Genomic DNA, 22,795 nt, shown 5'->3' with positions numbered 1-22,795 from the left:
ATTTTCATTTTAGGAAAACCGGAAATGTGTAAGACCAATTTCCAGTTCTTTAAACAGATTTATAATATTGAAATATCTTTGAAAACTTTTATTTTCATTATACATACTTGGCTGCATCCTTGACTCAATTGACTATCAATTAAAAAAAAAGTCCATTAATAAGAAACGAGTATAGCTGCACATGGTAAAGTATCCTAAAAACAGCATATATAGAAATTTTCTTAAATCCTTAAAAAGAGAAGAAGAGCGGTTGTGTTTTCAAAATTATTGAAAAAAATCGGTATTGATTTTGACATTTTAAAATTACTTCAGTACTCAGTTTTAATGGTTTGCATTACAAATGTGTTTCCAGATTGTCGTGTTGCAAGATGCTGCCCTGCTTCCATCCACTCACAGGTGTTCATAAGATGGCAGCTTCAGCATCGTCAGAGCCTTCACCAGCATGTGTAACTGACAAAGAGGGCTGCTGGAGTGGTGTCTGGAAATACTGTTTTTATTGCAAATGGGAAAGAAAACCACAAGATACACACAGGCCTCTATGTAAGATCTGCAAGCGAGTCAATACAAAAGAGGTTCTCTTTTTTTTCCAAATTATGGAAACATTAATAAGGAACAATCCTGTAAACTGCTGCTTTTGAAATTGGAATATGATGTTTATTTCTTTTCTCCAGATTATTTTTTATTTATAGGCAGTTAAAAGTTTTAACACATCAAGTCAGGGGTCTTCAGTTATTTTTACCTTCAGGCCAGCTCTGTTCTGTGCTGCTCATTAAGCAGGGGTTCCATCACTCCTTCGAGTTTTAAATCCTTGCTGGAAGTCTGCTGCTGTTGTAGCATATTACTTTATTTTATTACATGTGATTTTAAAATATTTCATCACACTTACTGTATAATATAAGGCACTATAACTTTTTAGTACTCAATTGCATAAACAGTAGCTCTACTCCTCCATTTGCTCATATACTTCTAGCTGTGTTTCAGAGCATTTATTTAGTACATCAGGGGTCATTTGCAGCCCACTAAAAACACGCCATGGCCTTAAGAAAGAGCACTTTAACATGCTGGTTTTTCTTGCAAAAAAATTGTAAGTTACAAAAACATTACGAATTATTTACACAAAAACAAATGCAATATGCAACTGTTAGAATTTATGAAAAGCCTTTGAGTGTGTTAGTTGACTGTGTGTTACTTTTCTGAACAATTATTTACAAATGACCACATTAATGTTTTTTTTACTTGAATTTTTATTTCGTGTTTTTTTAAATATTTTTATGCGTACTGTTTACAAAAATTGCAAGAGATTCTTGTTTAATTAACATTTGATGGTTTTTGTTACATTTCATTTTACTACCTCAGTAGTAGTGTTTGCTTTTACCAATGTAAAAAAAAAACTATTGACCACATTTAAACATTTTACCTTTTTAATGTTTACAGAAATTTACTCTTACCTTTTACAAAACACTGCAGTACTTGAAGCATTTGCATTTAATTGCTAAAATCTTTTGCCATCAATGCTAAGATTTTAATACATACAGAATTGCAATTTACTTAAACACTTTTTTTTATTGAGTTACACGATATACTGTATGAGGTATTGAAAAATGACATCTAATTTCAATACTGTTCTTAGGATTGTACCAAAGTTTGAAATGTTGGTATTGTGACAACCCTGGTACTTATTAAGCAAATCAATGTCATTTTTCTGACTGATAGCTTTTGAATTTAAGACAGGGCTTCAGACCAATGAATGAGAAGAGAGGCAGATTTGCAATTCAAAAGCTCAATTTCACTTGAATGTACTTCACTTTTTTATACGCTATTCTTATTTTCTAAAGCAATATATTTAACACTATTTAGGCAATAAGTACATGTGTTGTGGATGTTGTAAGCATAAGATTGTTTTTCTAACAAACATATTATGTGAACTTTGAGATATTTTTATGAATGTTTTAATGTGGATTGGTCCTGTTCAGTGTTGCCCCAACTGGCACCCTTTTTAGTCCACTGTAGTAGAAAACTTATCTCTATGAAAACATGAAAACATTTTCCTTGTCCATCTTTACAAACAACAAAACTGTTTTTGAGAACAATCTCAAAGAGAAATTCTGTATAGCCTACATTTATTAATTTGCATTTGAGTGGAGGTTAATGTCACGCCACCAAAATCTCATACACTTTCAACGCTTTGCACCACTTCAGCCTGCAGTACAATCAAATAAACAGAAACACAGAACCAAAAGAGTAATTGACTCATATGCCAAATTAAAATTTATACATTTTTCAGTTCATCAAAAACTTTACATTAGGCTTTTTTTTTTTTTTTTTAATAAAAATGTCATTGTTTTGGTCTTTAAAAGTTGTATTTATTATTTGTTATTTCAATTGTCAAAAAAATTGCAGTACAGTAAAGGGTGTCCAAACATTTTCACAGAGCTTAAGGTGGGGGTGAGTTCAGTACACATCCATAACTTCAATTCACAAATTTACTCAACTGCAAAAGTAAAGCTTCATGAATAGATTGTATATTCAATTTGATTTTATTTCAGTCTTTAAACGTAAAAAGTGACTTACCGGGTGAAGTTCGAATGTTTAAACTCTTGTTGTAATCTTCAAGATTTTTGATAACTGCATTCATCTCCTCTGCCACCTCTTGAAGATTAATGATCTCTTCAACAAGTGCTGAGTTTATGCTCACCCTAGCATGAGGATGACCTTTGCCTTTAGCTGTAAATTATGAAATTTCATCATTAGTAAAAAGATAGTTAAGTGGCACAGTTAGTAAGTGAGATATTTAGGATTATCATATGCAACAATCTCAAAATGAGAAAACATTACCAAATTCTCTTGAAAAATCTGTATGACACCTGTTTTTGATTACACTGCTCCATTTAAAATGAAGCATGCTTCTTTGTATTCACTTGTAACTTGTTTAAATTTGAAGCCAACCATCAAACTGGGAAGCTGAAAGAAATCTATGCCCTATGAAGCAGGTGTCACATATACTTCCTGTTATAAATCAGATATGTACAAGATTTGTTTATATCTCTCTTTTAAAAAGTAAAATACACCATCCACAGCAGCACTGAGCAAATCTTCACTATTGCAAGACATATCAAAATCACATTATTTGCTGTTCCAAATATATGCTATAAAAAATTAAAATTTATGTTAAATTAACATAATACTAATATTTTGTTTGGATCTGTAATTTGTTCCTTTTTTGGATACTTCAAGACAGGTTATATGAGGAGAGTGTAAATGAAAGCTTTTTTCATAGAATAAAAAAAAAATAAATTAAAAAAAAAACAGATCAGAAAAAAAAGTTCTAACTTTCCAAAAAAATAAAAAATCAATCTCTGGTTGAAGTGATGTCCTCCAATCCACACCTTTACTCAATATTAAAGATCAAAGTTCAATGATTTGCATAAAAAATGTGGACTAAAGTATTCAACTATCCTCAACTTATTCGCTATAGAATTTTCTCTGAATTATTGGGCAGGAGAGGACTTCCCTGACTATTCAAACATGAAAAAAATGAATTGCTGGATATTGGTTATGAACATATAAATAAGACATGGAAATATACTAGTTTAGCCTGACATAACAAAATATTAGTGTCACTACTTGGTTCTTCATATTTCTAAAAATGTTTGGATTGCCCTTGAACAATGTGCGCTTTTCACAGTACGTCCATCTAAGATCTACTGGTCTCTAACTCTCTGGTCGAAAGTCTACTCCAGCACCAGGTTAGTGGCAGATACTACCTATAGGAATTTGGAGAACTTCAAATCTCGACGTTATTTTAATCTGAAGTTATTTTGGACAATATAGATGAGCAGAATGAACAAGCTTATTGTAGTGAATGGCCTGTTCTCATCCCTGAATATTATTTACATACACAATGGGAGGTCTGAAACTTAAAAGTAACCCAAATGAGAAGGGCCTAGGAGTAATGTTAGCTTTATTTAAACATTTTTGACTTTGTATCAATACCACCTTTCAGACTTAAGTACCTGTATGGAAACGGCGCTGGAGAAAATAACGGACACATCCCACACCCCCACTTCCTAAATGTCGTGTCACATAAATGCATACCTCCCTTTCTTACTTCAGTCTGCAGTTTTCCCTTTAATTTTCCAAAGTATATGAGGCATGGCGATTTATGGTTTAACCTGGAGCCTTCAGCGTGTCAACAAATGGGATGAGGGAGAGTGTGACGGAGCTCTTAACGCGTCAAAGAGTTGTAGACTGAAGAGCTGAGCACCTACTGAAAGTATAGAACTTCTGGTACCATACCACTTTAAAAATTGAGTTTTTTAGTAGTCTCTTGACACCAGTGTACCGTGTAACACTAAGGTTATCACTGTATCTACAGACAACTCCACAAATATTGGCAACCCTCAAAAAAGTGAACAAAAACTTTAATATAGATAACACATACAATGAGTCTACAAATCCTTAAATGTTTGGAAATAACGTTGACTATTTATTTAATAAAACCAATTCCTGCAAAAGTGTCTTCAGAATAGTTTATCTTGTCAAAAATGTATGTGGCAAAATTATTGGCACCCTTGAAAAAAACTATAAATAAGACCAAATAAATTTGCATTTTTGGGGAAAAAATGTTTATTGATGTTGCGTTTAGTGTCAAGGAACTCTTGGCTATGGCCATGTCCTGTTTCATACATAAATGACATAAATGTGAGGTATCGCACAGGTAAAATGTTTTGTCAAATTACAAAAAAAATTGTTGGGACTGCATAGATTGGGGAATGGCTACAAAACAAAAAATAAAAAATAGGTATCCAATTAAAATTACCAGTAAGCACAATCAGGCCTATGTGGTACAGTGGGTCCATGGCTCAGAAAAAGTAGCCGTTTTTAATAAATAATCAACTGGCCAGATCGTTCTCCATGGGTGAGCGCTCATGAGGCAGCAGGGAGTTGGAGTAATTGGGGCGAGACGCCCAATTGCTGTATTGACTTCTTGCATTGCGAAATTGAGATGCTGTGCCCATGGAGCCTTATAAGAATGAGCCGGCATGAGGAAAAGGGAATGACCCAGAAAACAGACATCAGAATAAAGGTTAATGAAAGAGAAGACAATAGGAAGTCGAGAGCGAGTGTGCAGATGCAGGAGTGAGCAAGCTAAAAAGAGTGGGCTTGAGAGAGAGAGAAGGCAGGCAGCTGGGAGGAGAGCTAGTGGAGAGGAGTGTCTGGCTGATGCTCGGGGGCGGTTGGAATTAGGTCGCTCCGGCCGAGTATCCATAAGGAGTGGGAGTGACCAGGAGTGTGAATGGCTCACAGCAGAAAACTGGGAAGACAGTAAGGGTTCAGTGAGGCTTGGATTGAGCACCATTGCCTTTGGGGAACAAAGCCTAGGTCAATAGAGAGAGCCTTACCATAGCCATGAGACATCAGGGACCGGGACCTGGACCTGTGGAAGACTGGCTGTGTCTAAGAGATGCTAACAGAGGCAAAAAGGAGCCCAAAGATCAGTTTCACAACTGCAAATCTTTGTTGAATCTTGAGGATTCACTGTTTCAAAGTCAAATGTGAGACAACACCACCATGAGTAGAAGCTTTATGGACTTGTGGCACAAAAGAAGCCTCTCCCAAGTCTGAGGCACAAATCCCATCATCTCAACTTTGCCAAGCAATATTGGAGATACAACTGGAAACGTGTATTGTGGTCAGATGAGACAAAAATTGAGCATTAAGTCTATGCATACCATCACCATGCTTGGCGAAAAAGGGAATTGTATACAAAGCAGGGCACCTCATACCGACGATAAAATATGGTGGTGGCTCTTTGATGCTTTGGGGCTGTTTTGCTGCCAGTGGTTCTGGGGCTGGTGGCACGGTGGCACAGTGGTAGCGCTGCTGCCTCGCAGTTAGGAGACCTGGGTTCGCTTCCCGGGTCCTCCCTGCATGGAGTCAGCATGTTCTCCCTGTGTCTGCGTGGGTTTCCTCCGGGCGCTCCGGTTTCCTCCCACAGTCCAAAGACATGCAGGTTAGGTGGATTGGCGATTCTAAATTGACCCTAGTGTGTGCCTGGTGTGTGGGTGTGTTCGTGTGCGTCCTGCGGTAGGTTGGCACCCTGCCCGGGATTGGTTCCTGCCTTGTGCACTGTGTTGGCTGGGATTGGCTCCAGCAAACCCCCGTGACCCTGTGTACGGATTCAGCGGGTTGGAAAATGGATGGATGGAAATGGATGGATAGATGGTTCTGGGGCTAAATCAAGGTTTTGCAACTGCCTTCTCTGTCTCCAGATTTGAGCCCAATTGAAAATCTGTGGTCTCAATTGAAGAGAGCAGTTCACAAGAAAAAACTGAAGAATCTCAGTGAGTTGTAAATGTTCATGGAAGAGTGGTCTATTCTCCCCTCACAAGTGTTCTCCAGCCTTGTTAAACAGTACAGAAAGAGGTTGGGTGCTGTCATTTCTGCCTGGGAAGGCTCCACAAATTACTGACATTTGGAGTGCCAATATTTTTGAATCTGCTTTATTATGAAAATGTGTTTTAAAGGAAAACTTAATTTTGTTCCAAATGTCTGTTTTACAATAAAAGCATGAAGCGTACCCAATGGTTTAAGCACAAAATATCACTCATTATATGCGTGGCCCCTTTTATATATTACTTATATATTACCATTTTTCATGAAGGTGCTAGTATTTCTGGAGTTGACTGCACATCTAGACAATTTACAGAAGCCATTAAGAAGCTTACCACAATGTTAGGTTATACAGTATACCCTGATGTGTAGATTACAAGTCAAAAGAGGCTATATTTAAGCTTTATAACTCATTGGTCAGGCCTCACCTGCAATTTTGATCTCCAAACTACAAAAAGCTGAGATGGATAAAGACCAGTCACAATTGTTCTGAAATTCTTTTTAAAGGACATATAGACAAGTTCTGCAAATTCCTATCTGATGCTATGAGTGGATGACCTTCTCGAGAGGCTAGGACAGTCTGAATATTTGACCACACTTGACAAAGGGGTACTAGCAGGTTCCTTTAACGGACACCACAAAGACTAAGGCTGCATTTAGCTCCCCTAGCAGTCACTGGCAGTGCCATGTCCTTCCATTTGGGTTACATGGGGCACCAGCAACCTTCCATCGTCTGGTGGATAAATTGCTCCGTCTTCATAACTCATATAGTATTGCCTACTTGGACGATGTGGTCATCTATTCCAGCACATGGAACACCTACACAGGTCCAAGCAGTATGTGTAGCCAGAGTTCGGGTAAAACCCAAAGAAATACAGTGCATCCGGAAAGTAAACCTGCCTCCTGCAAAAGAACTCTATATCATCATACTATACTTTCTTCTCCATGTCTGGCAGTTGGTGTCACACGAGGAACCATTCTTTGACCAACTTGATGCCATACAAACACCCTGCATTATGAACCAAAGATTTCCAATTTTGATTCATTAGTCCATAAGACTTTCTTTCAGTCTACAGGAGTGCATAGCTTGTTATTTCAAGTGTCTTTTTTGTCCTTTAAGTAATGGCTATTTTTACTGCAATTGGCCCTGTCAACCCAGCAGCACAAAGTCTCTTCTTCACAGCAGAACCTGAGACTTGCTTATTGCAACAACTGTTCCTGCAGCTGTTCTTGAAGCTATTGTGCTGCGAGGTTCCTATCACGCAAGCTGGTGACCTTCTAAAACTTGTCTTCTAATTGGCTTGTGACTTTGGGCCTGCCAGATCTCCTCCTATTAGAGTTTTTTCCAGATTCCAATTTCCTTTGGATTATGTAGGACACCATACTCATTAACACTTTGATTTATTTTGCAATTTCTCTAAATGAAAGGTTGCACTTCTAAGGGTAAAAATGTTCTGTCTCATTTAATTTTTAATTGCTGTTTTCTTGCCATTATCACTGTCTGTTCCAACTCTGCTTCAAAACAGAGGACTTTTTAAATAATCAACAGACATTGGGACACCTGTGCAAATTGTTTGCTTCAACTTGCAAGGTTAAATTTACTTTAATTGCTGCAGAACATCTGTAGGTTATAACCTATTAGTTGCTCCTTGAAGAAGGCCAATTAGTAATATTCTGCAATTTCCTTTTTTCAGGTTTTGCTAACCTAAACTTTAAATTTAAACCTCTGGCAGTTTACTGTTTACCTTTTCATCATTTTAGGTTGGTCATTACATTTCAATTGATTAAATTTGAAGAAAAACGTAGGTGTTCTAAAACGTTTGACTGGTGGTGTACATGAATAAAGTTAGTAAGTGATTTAATGTAATTGAGACATGCTTCTTCATTTACTTTACAAATAACATGGAAGCACATATAGTCTTACACTAATTTTCCCCCTCATTTATTGGTTACACCTTCAAAGTAAAACCTTGTTCATAGGTGAACATGCTTCCTCTGCATGCACAATACTGATTTCACAAGTGTTTATTTAACAATATTATAGGGAAAAAAAGTGTTTTGCCCATTGTGAGCATAAATAATTTGACATGTAGATTATGAAGTAGGAGTATTATGCAGATTTTTTTGTGGACTTTTTATACTGTTTGCTGTGATCTGGCATTGGTCACAACAGATGCCCAGTTCTATCAGAAAAGTTCTTAACACCTATGTGGTGCAGAGCTGCACTGGATGGTGGTGGTGAAGGAGTAGATAGTTTAGCAGATGTCAATAGGAAGTGCTCTGCTCTCAGTGTTCAAAAGAAGTATCTGTTTGGCTAAGGCTGGGAGCTTCCTTCAGCTCAGACTGGTAAGAAACTGCTTCTGAGAAAGCTGTTGTAACCCAGACATTGTAGGTTCGCAGCTGGCCACTGGCAGTTACCTGTACAAATTAGCAAACCGAGATGGTTCGTGGTGTGAAACAATGGCAATTGTTAGGTCTGGCTGGCTTTGCACTGTGGAGGGGTGGAGTGTGGGGCGGCAGCACTGTGCAGTAAAGGTGTGGCTCAGAGAGATTGCCTTGTTCCTAAGTAGTATCTACTTGGCCGGGGCCAGTAGTTTTCTATTAGCTCTAGACGTTACAGGTTTGCAGCTGGCCACAGGCAGTTACCACAGTGCAAAAGTGTAAACTGAGACGGCTTGTGGTGCGAGTCCAAGACAATACATCAGTTCTCCATGAAACCATCAGATGAAAAAGTTTTCTCGCCAATGACTGCAAACAACATGGATGTATTTCATTAAGTTTAGCCTACAGTGACCAAATATAAAAGGGTAAATTTGTGCCTAGGAACATTAGAAAAATTTAATTAATTCTTCCATTTTTTCAACCTTACATATATATGTCTTTATAATACTAGGTTGTTGTACCGTGTTAGCCATTATGAATGTAGAGAAAAGCCAAGCAAAATGACACCTTTTATTGGCTTACTAAAAAGATTACAATATGCAAGCTTTCGAGGCAACTCAGGCCCCTTCTTCAGGCAAGAAGTAAGATGCCCAAACATCTAATAAATACAGTAAATTAATAAATAAAGGAAAAGCATAAGAAGTGTAAACAATGCACACTATTGGAAAACCACAAGGTGATGGTCAATTTGCATAAATGTTATCATAAATTAAATGTTTATATTCATATAAACAGAAGCAGCAGGTAGAACTGGAGATTTATATCACTTACATCCAAGTTCCATAACAGGGTTTATTTTTCAATATATTATGCTCTTCTCAAAATAAAAAGTCATGACATCATAGTGATTTGTTCCTTCAAAACTTTTTGTGCATGAGATTGAAATCATGTGTCTTTGATAGACTAGTCCTTATTTCATATCAGTTGTTTGCACAAAAGGCTTATGCTTCCTCTAGCCCATACTGGAGTTAGGTAGGTAAGGAGATGACAGTTAATTTCAATAATTCAAAAAATTTTATGTTTTATACAACTGCATCCTATTAGATACTGTATGTCACTGAACATTTCAAAAGCAACTAAAACAAATTGAATTAATGTTACTTGCTTGTTTAGATAATAAATTTTAAAACACCGTATTTAGTCAATCAGCTCTGGCACTGCCTTGCTTCCGTAGTTTATTTACTGATTATATATTTCAATTTATTTTCGTAAAATTCTTTCAAAACACCGGAGAAGCCACATCTTTGAAAAAAGTTCTTGTAGATCTAAGGGTCAACTTTAAAACTCTGTTTAACTGACAAATTCTCCCAAACAAAACGACAGTCAGGCAGCAGCTGTGTGTGAGTTACACATTTTATTTACTTGTTGCTTCACAAATAATTATTTTAAAGAAATGCATATCACACTCAATTCTTTCAAATGCTTATTGCTGGATCCTTGCCTGCAACATTTACAATTAAAATACACCATGCTAAAAAATTTAATGCACAGGGTGTCCTTACAAAGGGTTCTGGTTTAAAGTAAGTCATTAGTTATGGCTCATGGCTATCTCACGTACAGTCATAACATAATTTGAAAGGTTCTGACCTAATAATTTTCTCCAGTATTATAACTACTGAAGGCAGTAAGCAGCATAATATATCATATAACCATTTTTTAAACAGAAAAATACAACTCCAAAAGAAAGAAAACAAATGTCAAAAGCTCCTGGGAATTCTAATTAATTGGGAGCAGGAACGAACTAACACAGCAATTTTCACTTTTCCTGTTTTTCCTATAAATCATTCATCTGGTAGTCATGGTGCAACATACATATAATCTAGAGGAAAAAAAATTTAACTTATTGTTCAGTATTTTTACACAAATACCAATGGATGTGATTTTATGACAAGGTATTACAGTAAAACAGCTTACAGCAAAATATAAACGGTTTTGTAAGCGGAGAATGAACTTTAAAATTCTTGCTTTTCATTCTTTTCTAATTTTCACTTAGCCATTTTTAACACTTAAGTTAAATTATTGTATGTTATTTGAATAAACACATATTCTTGATAACACATAAACAAAAAAAATGTTTGCGTGTCCTCTATGTTTCTCACATGCAGAGCATAAAAATCACATTTAAAATTGAGATTTCAGAATAGGACATTTAAACATACTTTAAAAGTAGCTACTAAAGGGATATGTTTAAATCTATATGAAATAATCCAATGCCCCCAGAGTTGTGGTCTCAGTGGGCCAAATGATGTTATCCATACCTTTGGTTTTTTTTGTAGCTAAATGCCTGTATTGGTTTAGTTGTAGGGCCCCACATTGCCTGCAGCAATTCTGGAAGAGGCCTGACCAGCTCACAATCGACTCTGGAGGTGACCTTGTGACACTTAGCAGAGATCTATACCAAGTTCGCTGAAGCATGCACAAGTTCCTTAGAACGACAGCCATATTTCAATGGAAAACAGTTCCTAAAAAGAACATAAATGAGAAAAGTCAGAGACGGTCCTGAATAATATTGCTTGAAAGAAATGACTGATTTTGGGTATTAACAGAAATACTATCATACAATCAACTGTCATCTCAAACAAAGGTGTAATCTAACTGGAGTATCATTTAGAAATTACCAGATGTGCACTAAAGTCAAACATGATTGTTAATAAAAACTAACTAGAAAATAAAATACATGCAAAAAAATTGTTTGGTAAAAGTTTTGTGCCTAATGTGAAGTGACTTAGAATACATGAACAACACTAGAAATCACATTTTTAACAACTTTGTTATAGTGTATGTGAGCAAGGAGAAGATAGCTACAACACAACTAAATTTGCAAGTCAAATTACCATAAACTGTATCTATTAGAATGACATAATAGGAAGTGAACTTATGAAGGTATTTAGAAATGCTAATTATTAAAATTCCAAAATATACAAAAAAGCCACAATGGTTAATTTAATTCAAAAGATTAATAATTAAAAAAGGGTGGAGCAATGATCCTGAATATAGAATCAAGATAATTTATAGCACTTGTAACCACTTTATACTGAAAGAATTCCTAAAAAAAAAAGAAGAAATTTCAGCAGCATGGACCAGATAAGCATTATTCTGAGGAAAGTTACAAGACAGAAAAAAATACTGTAAGTAGATATATAAAAAGTGTGCAGAAGAGAGGAGAAACCATACAAAACAGAAAGTAATAAAAATAAGGAGCCTTGAAGTTTTGAGATGAAGGAAACATTTTCAATGAAATTCAAAATGCTAAAGCAGATATCAGGTGGATCTGTGTGCTTTCTTTCCGTGATACCACCCCCTTCTTGAATGTAGGAAGAGCTTCTGTAGTCTAATAGTTTAATTTATTCTGTGAATGAGAGCAAGAGATGATGCATGGCACTTGAGTTTCAGACAAGGTCATTCCCTATTCAGCTATACCTCATAAGTGTAATTCCAACCAAACCCCACTCTACAAACAGTTATTTTATAACACAAAAATAAAACCCTAGGCATATAAGGTACAAGGTCATTAAAAAGGAAGTTTGTAAATTATCCTATGACTTTGCATTTTAATAATTAATGTAGTCCAGTGGAGGTAGTTTATACTTTAATAATCATTTTATCAACTAATCACCTCAGTAAACAAAAGTTCTTTTATTTAAGGAAATAGGACGAAATATGCATCACTAACATTTGCCAAATCTCCAAAACAGTAATCATGTCAGAAAATCCTGTTTTCTATGTTTTAGGATATGTGTTAAACTAATCCATCCTCTATCTGACTCTCCTCAGGTTAGTACTCACTCTGAAAAGCACTTGAAAGGTACGACAGAAATGTGATGTAAAGAACACTTAAGCCTCCATTGGCATACACAACAAAAATACACGTACAATACAACATTATTAAACCCGCCTAACCCAATTTAAGGACACAGAGAGCTGGAGCTCATTCCAGAAGCACTAGGTGCATAGTAGGAGTCAGTAGATTGCAGTGTCAACTCATAAAAGACATACATAAACACACACCCAGTTTGTATAATGGTCAGTTATCCTAACATGCAAGTGTTTGGCAATGTGGGAGTAAAACCCAGGCAGAATTGTGCATCCAGTTATAGTGGTTTTAAATTTTCTCTTAAGATTCTGGGTTAAAAAAGTCACAGCAGTGGTTCACTCTTTCTTTTCCCCTTACCAGTGATTGCACCTTATCCGCAAGTTCCATCTGTGGACATCACTGTGACCTCATCTTTACTTTTTAAATACATACTGTATATAATTGCACCTCATAAAACTCCTTAGCCGGAACAACCATATGTTTATAATGCACCTCTCATGGTACTAAGACAGACACAAGAGCATATATCCTCTTATTTAACTATTGTCTTGTTAAACTTGATCAATAGAATTAAGCATCATAATTCTCAGAAAAGTTTGGTTAATACACTTCTCATTCACGTCTCAGCAAGAACAGTTAAATATTTAATGATGCTTCCAAAAGGATATATATGAAAGCCAAGGCAGACATAAGGATCCAGTAAATTGCAGGCATTTGCTCTTTTCACTATCCTCTGTTATGTAACATGGATTGCTTGCTTGGAGGCTGGTACTGGTTACCATTTTGGCACTGCTTCACACTGTACTGCTGCAACAATGTTTCCAAAAATGGTAGTTTGAGTCCATTATTTAAGAATACTAAATTATGCTAAAATGTACTTGTATTCATGTTTGGTTAGTCCATATGAAAATGACCATCAGTTCTTCTAAAACATCTTTTTAATAATAAATCTTTTTAGTGGCCCATCTTCATTTGTCATTACTTTGCTATGGTAAAGCTCAAATGGTGTAGGGTGTTTACTTGGTTGGTATGAAGTCCATTAGCATAAACAATTGTGTTCTAAACTGACCCTAGAGGCCTTATCATGTAGCAGGTCACCAGCTGCTTGTCTCACTCAAAACTCCTCGTTGCTTTGCATAATGCTACATTATTATAAAGAATAAGGATCATCAGCTATGCATTTGCATTCCATTATTACCACTTCTCCACATATACAACAACCAGGCACAGGATTTATAAACCAGCTGCAAGGAGAGACAAGTAAGACTGAATGATGTAATGTATACCTAAGCTGTAAGAAACTTCTATGTATGTAAGAAGACTAAACTAGCTTGTGCAATACAGTACATTAGATTGGTAAATTTTTGAAAAATTCAATTCATAATATTGGACACTGAGATATCAGGCCAATATTTCTTCTGTTTTATACTTGCAATGTGAAGCCTGCATATAGAGCACAATACAAAGTGTGAGTATGGTGGGTGACCTAAAGACATTTATACTTGTTGAAGCCTGTTCGACTGACATGTTGATAGCCTCTGTTGTGATATAAGATTTTGCATATAACTTATTAATATATTTTGTATGTCTTTATTTGTAATTTAGGCAAAGTAATGTAATTTAGTGTTTACCCCTCCCCCTTTATGACTGAATTCTTTTTGAATTTTGTCTTAAACCAGTTTGGCGAGTATTTCTCTGCTAAAGTCTTTCAACCCCCCACAAGGAAGCCAGGATGTTTAACATATGGTTTTGGGGGCAGGTGTTAAGATGTTCTATTTCCCCCATTGGTCTGAGGTATGGCTGTTTGGAATTGGCTTGTCTCAGAGGCCTTTAAGTACCTCAATGTCCTATTGGCTGTAGGGGTTGGACAGAAAACCCATATATTTGCTTGCTTTATCTCACTCTCTCTTTCTTACTAACAACTGAAGAAGACCATCACACCATGGATTAAAGACAACACAATGAAGAGCACAGCTTCAGCCATATTGAACAGGCTTGAGGCCTGTTCTGAAGAAAGCTGAGCACCAATGATGCCTTAACTAGAGACATTTTAAGTAACTACAAGTCTGTGTGCCACCTGAGCTACACATCACCATTTAATCAGGTTGTATGGTTGCCAATATTCAAATGTACTTTGCATTTTGTTATTATTTATGAATATTATCAGTAATACATTATTTTATGTGTAACTTAACTCTTGCTTGTCTTTTTACTACATCTAATTGCCTGAGGTTATAGATATAGAAGGGAAGGTGGGGATAAGTTATATACAATAATACCTTATAAACAGTGGTAAGTCTGTGAGATTAAGCATTCTAAAGCTACATATTAATAATACAATAGGGGAAAGTAGAGCAAAATATATTACTCTACCAAGATAAAACAGCCTCCAAGTCAATAAGTCACAGTGTTTGGCCAGTTCAATGTCAGCCTCTTCTTGAAGTTCACCCTTTTGGATATACACTGCTGCATCTATGTTGCAGCGTAGTTTAAAGAAATCTCCATGTGAGGCGCAGGGCGTAAGCATCAAGCGAGGCTTATCCCCATGTCTGATGTCATTTTCACTGCCCAGCCCTCACACCCTGCAGAGGTGCATCAAGTATAAACCAGCCTTAAATTTGGATTGTTACCTGTTGAACTTGCAGTGATATTAATGATGCTGAAACTCTTCCAAGCAAAACGTGTTTATTAGGTTCTTTTTCAGCATATACCACCTTAGTTTTATTGCTGGCATTCATGGTCCTCAGGACTGACAATATGCAAAATTTTTATAAAGATGCATAATGTCATTATTTCACTTGCTGATTTACTTGAATTTCACAAATTGCCTAAAATGTTTGTTTTTCTATGTTTCCTCATTGTCTAAACCCTGCTAAAATGGCCACTGCACAGCTGGCTCAGAAACAGCACTTTAAACAGGGTAATTACTGTTTTTAAACATGCCAATAACATTTTCCAATATTATGATTTGTGCCCTTATATTGTTTATAGTATTAAAATGCATTTAAAAAGAGACTTATTTTTGTGACAGTAACTAATTTTGCTTCCTAGCATACCGTCTTTGCTTACTATCCTAAGGTTATTGTCAGGCACGATAAATGGGAGTCTGGAAGATATGAAAAATTTAAATGTTCTAGTAGGCCATCAAGTCTAATAAACAGGTACTTTTTCTTTCAGCAGTTCTAATATGTGCTAATCAAACTGGTAAAGCTTTGAAAAGCTAAAAAAAATCAAAATAAAGCAAGACAAGCCAAGGTGAAGCACACTCCTCAATGTATAAACATAATGTTCATTAAATAGTACATATTATACATAAATATGCAGATAAATATTTCAATTCAACTAATTTCACTAATGCACACATTGCTTAGGATATACACGTGTGACCTGGTTAATATGGTCATTCACTAATGCCCTTAAAAAATCATCATCACATAACAGTGCATAACACTTTGATGTGAGTGAAGTTTATTCCTTATATTTAAGTCAACACAGACAGTATTATTATCTTTATAAGCATTCATTCAACTGGCACTTGTGCTCATTGTATGTGTAGTGTACAGTAAAGAGAGAGCAACAAACCTTACACGTATCCGTGCTTCTGTTCATAAAAAAAAGACATTTGACCTCTGTAGCACATTTAATTTTTTATTTTCTTCAATACAGATTTTTTCCTAGGAAACCCTAATACTAGCAACACTGGTGCAATATATATTATTAATCAATCATCTTGGCATTGTTCGGGCAATAGTTAAAATACGCATGAGAAGCAATATAAAGCCTAGTTAAAATAGGAACCCATGAGTATGGTAATAGCATTCATAACAAGAGGACACAATCTTGTGCATCTACTGTCTGCTGACTTTAATAGGCAGAAAGTGCAATTACTTTTTAGTTTTGACAAATTTTTCTTCATTCACTTATGATGCTTAATGATTTGATTGTACATGTGTTATATGGAGATTTCAGCATTCTATTTACAGCATACTATGATGTGCCTATTATTTCTAATTTTAAAGCAGTAATTACTAGTGTACAAAATACTGAAAAACAATGTTCACAGACTAACAACTGCATTTGCATTCCACCTTGTTTTGATTTGGGAAAATGGTTCAAGGGATTAAAACATAAGTAGGCAAAAATCAGAGAGAAGAGGTCCGTTACTTAAATAAAATGTACTTATTCAATTATAACATATAAATACATATGAATGGGTTATAGAAATAAATATATATGCTTAAAGAGACAAACTTATACTTACAACAACATACATACATACAGTAACATACATCAAAAGACCCAGAGCCATCATCCTAGACCAGTAGACTGAGGGAGCCCGCATGTCAGTCTCGTCAGAGGATCAACCCCAAGTGCCTTTTATCAGATACCGGGCGGTTGCACCTTTCCCCACGGTTGAGCATTCAAAGAAACTGAGGGCGGAACCTTCCCTTATATACTAATTAGGTGTCCTTGCCCAAAAGCGGTCTACGTGGAAGCAGTGCATGCAGAAGTAATCAGTTTCTCACACCCCTCCTTCCACGGGACACGGCACTTTTTCCTTCTACTCGGCCTTGAGACTAGTGCCTGATACCAGAAGACACAGTAATATGCTTACATGTGAAAAAAGCCTCTCGAAGTGAAAAACAACTCCTTACATAGCCTTGGCTGTATCTTTAGAACATTCCCGGTTGTTTCTCCCAAAACATTAGTTTCTATAGCTGATTCTGCGCTGAAGCGACTAACGCCCATCTGCTTTCTTGATTCCCCCTCCCTCTCTTTATTTCACCTTTGCAGAGAAAAATCCTTCCATTACACACCTATTGCCATTTTTCAAGGTGAGAAAATAATTCAGAAATTCTGAATTTTCAAAATTCAGTTAGAAGAACTATCTGTATAAGCAGTACGGAGCCCATGGTCTAACGTTTATCAGCAGCAAACAAAACAGGAAACTCTGGTAAGATTTAAATCATATTACTTCAATGAACACATCAAAGGCAATCGGCAGCTACATCATATTCATATGTTACCAAATGAAACGTGATACATCAAAGGACAAAAGCTGTACTACAGTATCTCTTCAATATTTACTACCAGGTAAAAAAAATAGCCTGGCATCAAAACAGTAATGCTGATCATACATTAGTTCAATGAACAAAAAGGTTGTCAATTTGCAAAATTTCTTATAACATCAAACTACAACAGAAAGTTTAAGATTGATGACAAACTAACAGACTACAACTAATATATTTTAAAATTTCTGAACTGCCAGTGAAAGGGCCTCGGTATTTCTAAAAGTTGCTTATTTTCACAAGGTCTCCAAAGATACAGTGATTAAAATGTCAGCTGATAAAGGGTCAGTCTCCAGTTCTTAGTTCATTGCTGAAATGCTAACAAGATAAGGCAGCATTGTTAGACCATGTTTTGCAGCTTGCCTAACTAAACATTTTCTTTTTGCAAACATGTCAAGAACATCATCACTCATTCTGTCATAAGCCTGATGCTTTTATAAAAGAAAAGTCAGCTATCAGGTGCAAATCAGTGTTAACATTTCCATAACACATGAATGCCAGATCATGTTTGCATTGCCATTTTCTATAGGCAGCAACACCAGTACAAGAAAGCAGCTTTATCACTGACAGGCAGGGAGCACTTGTCAAGAACAATGACTGCACACAAAGCGAGGTTATTCCATTGAGGCACATAACCATTTTAGCAGTACATCAGTAGACTTTTCCAGACATCTATTTAACAAGAAGATGACATCGTCACAAAAAAATGATTTTCCACTTAAAAAATAGTCATGAAATAAAAAAAATGCAGAAAATGTTCACTTTTGTATACATAAAGAAGAGTGCAAATGTGGTTGTGTATGTCAATCTCATACACAGAACTATGCCAAAAAAAGAAAACACAACAGGCAAAAAAGCTGAAACAACTAGAACAGGTCTGAGAAATCTTAGAAATGCCAAAACACAAAATAATTATTACTGCTATTGGCAATTTCAAAAAGTCCAGACTGTGCTATGTCATACATGTTCTGAAAAAGGTAATAACTGGAAAGAAAAAAAAAGTTCTAAACACATATCAGACTAATGAGGATCATTACAAAAGAAAAGAAAAAAAAAATCACCCAAAGCAATGATTATAAGGTAATACAGCTGACAGTATGCAACTTTTTACGAGAAAGTTTGCAAAATTAAATGTTACTTACTTGTAAAAATTCAACACATTTGTGTAACTTAAGAAAGGAAGAGCAAAAAATCCCATTTTTAAGTAATCATTGAATAATCAATTCTAATAATCTATTTCATCAACACCATTTGACAACTGTTTGGAATCGCTCTTTTTAAGTATTGCTTTATAATAGTTTCTGGTAATATTTATAATAAAATGCACTAAATTCAACTGACAGATTGCTTATGTATTGCTTGATTATTGTATGTCACTTTGTCATGTGGTGGGTGCAACAATGCACTGTATCAGCAAGTGCTCCTAATCTAACTATACGTACCTGACCTAAACACAAAAGGCAATATGGGAATCTAAATCTGTGTCTTTAATCACCTCAAAGACAGCAATAAATTTGAACCTGCATACTTCTTCCAACTTAACAGTGAAACATGTACTGAAAGACACCAGAGTAAATCAGTGGAAACTACATATTCGTACAAGGCAGAAACTGAGAAACCTACCACATCAAACGTCACGTAGCTCTGAAACATACAAGGCAACCATGAAACTAATAGAGATATAACTGGCAGCTTTAAAACTGGCAGATGAAGTATTAGGACAACTTTTTTATTAGCTATCTAAATCTATGAAAAAGAATGACGAAAATATTCACAGTTTACAGAGAAAATGCTTTCCTAGTATCAGAATTAGCTAAATGTTAGTACATTACATGCTCATAAAAGGAAATTTCATGATAAAAAGTGAGGCATACAGTCTGCAAGTAGTAATGTAAAGATAAAGAAATAAAGTAGTAAATAAATAATGAAGATAAGAAATATTGGCGGTATGGCTTTCTTTAGTGAATAAATACAAGCCGTGCATGTCAGGCCTGTCTGTCAACATGAAGCCAACAACAACAATAGGATATGATTATAATGAACACTTCTACAAATGTCCCAGCATCTGTCCATTTTCTAACCAGCACGTGTGATTCAATATTGCAGACTGAGGAGGAAGACCTCACACACATCCAAAATTACGCATATACACTGCAAGACTTTGGGATATGGGAGGACTAGCAGCTTTAACAGCAGTTGCAACAACATTGAGACAAGATTCAAACAAAGTGGTTATTTAGCTTGTCTACAGCAGCATTGACATGATTTGCTCCATTTGTTAATAACAAAATAAAATGTATTTAGTGTTTCAATGCTTTTTAGGACAAGGGACATCTCCCTATTAGTATGACATGTACTGTGTAAACATAGATTATACATAAATACCAGAACACACAGTTAGAAGGACAAGTAAAACAGCATACTTCATTGTTAAATATGAATCTGCAACACTGAATTTGTGTCATTCATTCATTTGGCTTTTGAAGGCAAACTATCATTCATTAGTATAAAATATAAGTGAAAGCACATGTCATATATATATATATATATCTCAGAAGGGTATGTTGAAGAATGTAATGCTCTCTCACAGTTAAGAGTACAGATAACGACAGACCAAGTAATTTTCCAATTGTGGATCTGCACATAAGCATAAGCAATAATAAAGTGTGATCAATCACATAAGAAAATTTGAAAACATCAAAGCAAACTCTTTTTAACAGGAGTTCTAAAATAAAGAATTTGTGTAAAACTGACAAGTTTGATTTCACACTTTAAAGTTGGTACAAATGTTAAAAAAGGAGGGACAGATTTGGACAATTTAAGCACCATGAGTTTCTGATATTTGAAATCTAAATTAAATTGACTCGTTCATTAAACATTATTCTTCAGTAATATTTTTTTAACCAGCTAATGAGTTAAATACTGTATATAAATCTTACAATTGCAAAGGATACAAACTTCACAGTTTGGTTCACTGAAAACCAGACTTTTAATGCATGTTGTTGCATAAACAACTTTAAAGAGTTTATTTAAATGGAAATATCCAACATTTTCTTGGAGTTCTCTAATTCAACTGTACATATACAGGTATATATAATAATGTTTGAATTTTAATATGTAGTACATAATTTCAACATTATTTTTCAGTTACTGGACAGAAACTTTCAGAATAAATTTAGAATGTGCACTTGCACAGGTAAGTTTGAGGGTACCATTCTTTGTAAACCGTATGCTAAAATCCCCCCAGATTACAAACCCTATCATTTGTTGTTACACCAGAGATGCCCATCTCTTTTGATAATTATAAATGTCAACACTTGTTTACTTAAATGATAATTCAGTAGCTACTTGATGCATATACCAGTATTTTAAAGTTATTACTGTTAGTATTTATATATTTTATACAGTATTACTGAAAAGGGCACCTCAGTAAAGGAGATACTTAAAAAAAAAATCCATTAAATGGGATTTTTGTTTTTGCTGCGGTATTAAAACATATTGAGTACTGTAAAGCTTCACTGGTACTAGTATCAAATAAAATAATTCTGGTATAACTACATCATGACTTAGGAGGACTGGGAGTGGACTTCATATTAGCCTGACCACAATGAAACTTGAGGAACGACACAGAAAATATTGCTACTTGGGTGTAAGACAGCAGAGAAGTTTATTCTTTCAAAAATGTCTAGCTATTGTACATGATAATGTAGCTAATATTGTAGCATTACACAGATCTGTGGATCTTGGAAGAGAAGCATGAAGTTTCTTCCCACCATTGTGTGGAGGCAATACACTTCAGTTAGTCCTCCTTCGTGCTCTGAGGGATTCTCAGATCAGCAACATACTGGTGGCTACAAGATGCCTTGTAGAATATTTTAAGAAGAGTGAGTTGGTCAGCAGAAAACTGAAAGCAAAACAGCAACAGTGGGGAATACCTGAACATAATCTGATATAAGATGTAGCAGTTACACAAAACAGTTCATACTATATGATAAAGTCATGTCTTCGGCACTGCGATAGTCTGTGACAGCAACCCTGTCCTATCCAGAGGTCACACAGTGAGGGAAACATTACTTGGATTTAAAAAGTGATGAGTGGAGCCTACCTGAACAAATAGAGCATGTTCAAAACCCTTTCTATCAAGCCACCATATTCCTCAATGAGGAGTCATGTCTCTAGTTCTGTTCTACCTCCAATGACAAAGGCCTCTGGGAGTCCATTCCTATTATATCTTTACAGATAACTGCAGCAAAGGAAATTACATTGAGGTGGGAGGGGGAAACCACATTCCAGGATGAAAGTAAATGTGTGTTTCACTGCACTTCCCTTGACCCACAATTCTTATCACCACTGGTTGTCCTAAAAGTACAAGTGTAAGCTCTCACATTTCAAGCAAAAATGAAAACAAGAGATGACCCTCTTCAGCAGGCAAGTGTGAAACAGACTGACTCAGGCAGTGTCAAGTCACAAGAGTCAAAAGGAAATCCAGTGTACCTGTTATAGACTACACTTGGCTCAGACTCAGATGAGCACAGCAGTGAGAAAAGCAATCACCATGTAAATGGTGTTGACAGCAAAATGGAAAGGAATGACGTAGTGCTCTACTTTAGGGAGTATTCCAGTCCAAAGGATAGGAGACAGCTCAAATGGACGAAGGAAAATTCAGCAAGGTTTCCTAGTTTGGCTATTCTGGTACAGTAATAATACCTGTCTGTTCCAGCAACAACTCTTTCAGGACAACTTTTTACAGCAAGCGGGAATATAGCACTGTGGCAAAGAAAAGAGCAAGTGTGGCTGCAGGGCATGTAGACATGCTTACATCCCTCCACTGTAATTAATGCATAACTTGCTGTCTTCACTGCTTTGTGTGTCACATAGAGAGATAGACAGATGGAAAAAGGGAAAAGAGACCCAACTTAGTGTGTTGACCTGGTTCAGATTTACCCCTGTTTTTGTTAAACTGAACTTATATAAAGCTACGTTCAAGCTATGCTCAAGTGTTACTTAAACAGATCTTCATACTATGTTGGACTACTAAACAGATCATATTCTTCTGTGTTAATGAAATAAGATTCAA

General features: G+C 35.8%; 1 protein-coding gene across 1 annotated transcript in view; it reads right to left on the bottom strand.

Annotated features, from left to right (window-relative positions):
* The window catches only part of mrrf (mitochondrial ribosome recycling factor), a 108,365-nt gene that overhangs the window by 45,951 nt on the left and 39,619 nt on the right, over positions 1-22,795 (bottom strand). The window contains exons 2-3 of the mRNA XM_039762820.1: positions 11,094-11,297; positions 2,572-2,724 (exon numbers count right to left, since the gene is read on the bottom strand). Of these exons, the coding sequence (XP_039618754.1) occupies positions 2,572-2,724; positions 11,094-11,277 (337 nt within the window). The 5' untranslated portion in view covers positions 11,278-11,297. The remainder of the gene's footprint in view (positions 1-2,571; positions 2,725-11,093; positions 11,298-22,795) is intronic.

This window comes from Polypterus senegalus, chromosome 9 (assembly GCF_016835505.1).
Source record: "Polypterus senegalus isolate Bchr_013 chromosome 9, ASM1683550v1, whole genome shotgun sequence".
NCBI classification, from domain to species: Eukaryota; Metazoa; Chordata; class Cladistia; order Polypteriformes; family Polypteridae; genus Polypterus; species Polypterus senegalus.
The sequence above is the reverse complement of the archived record's forward strand: the minus strand, read 5'-3'. Positions and strand labels throughout refer to the sequence as shown.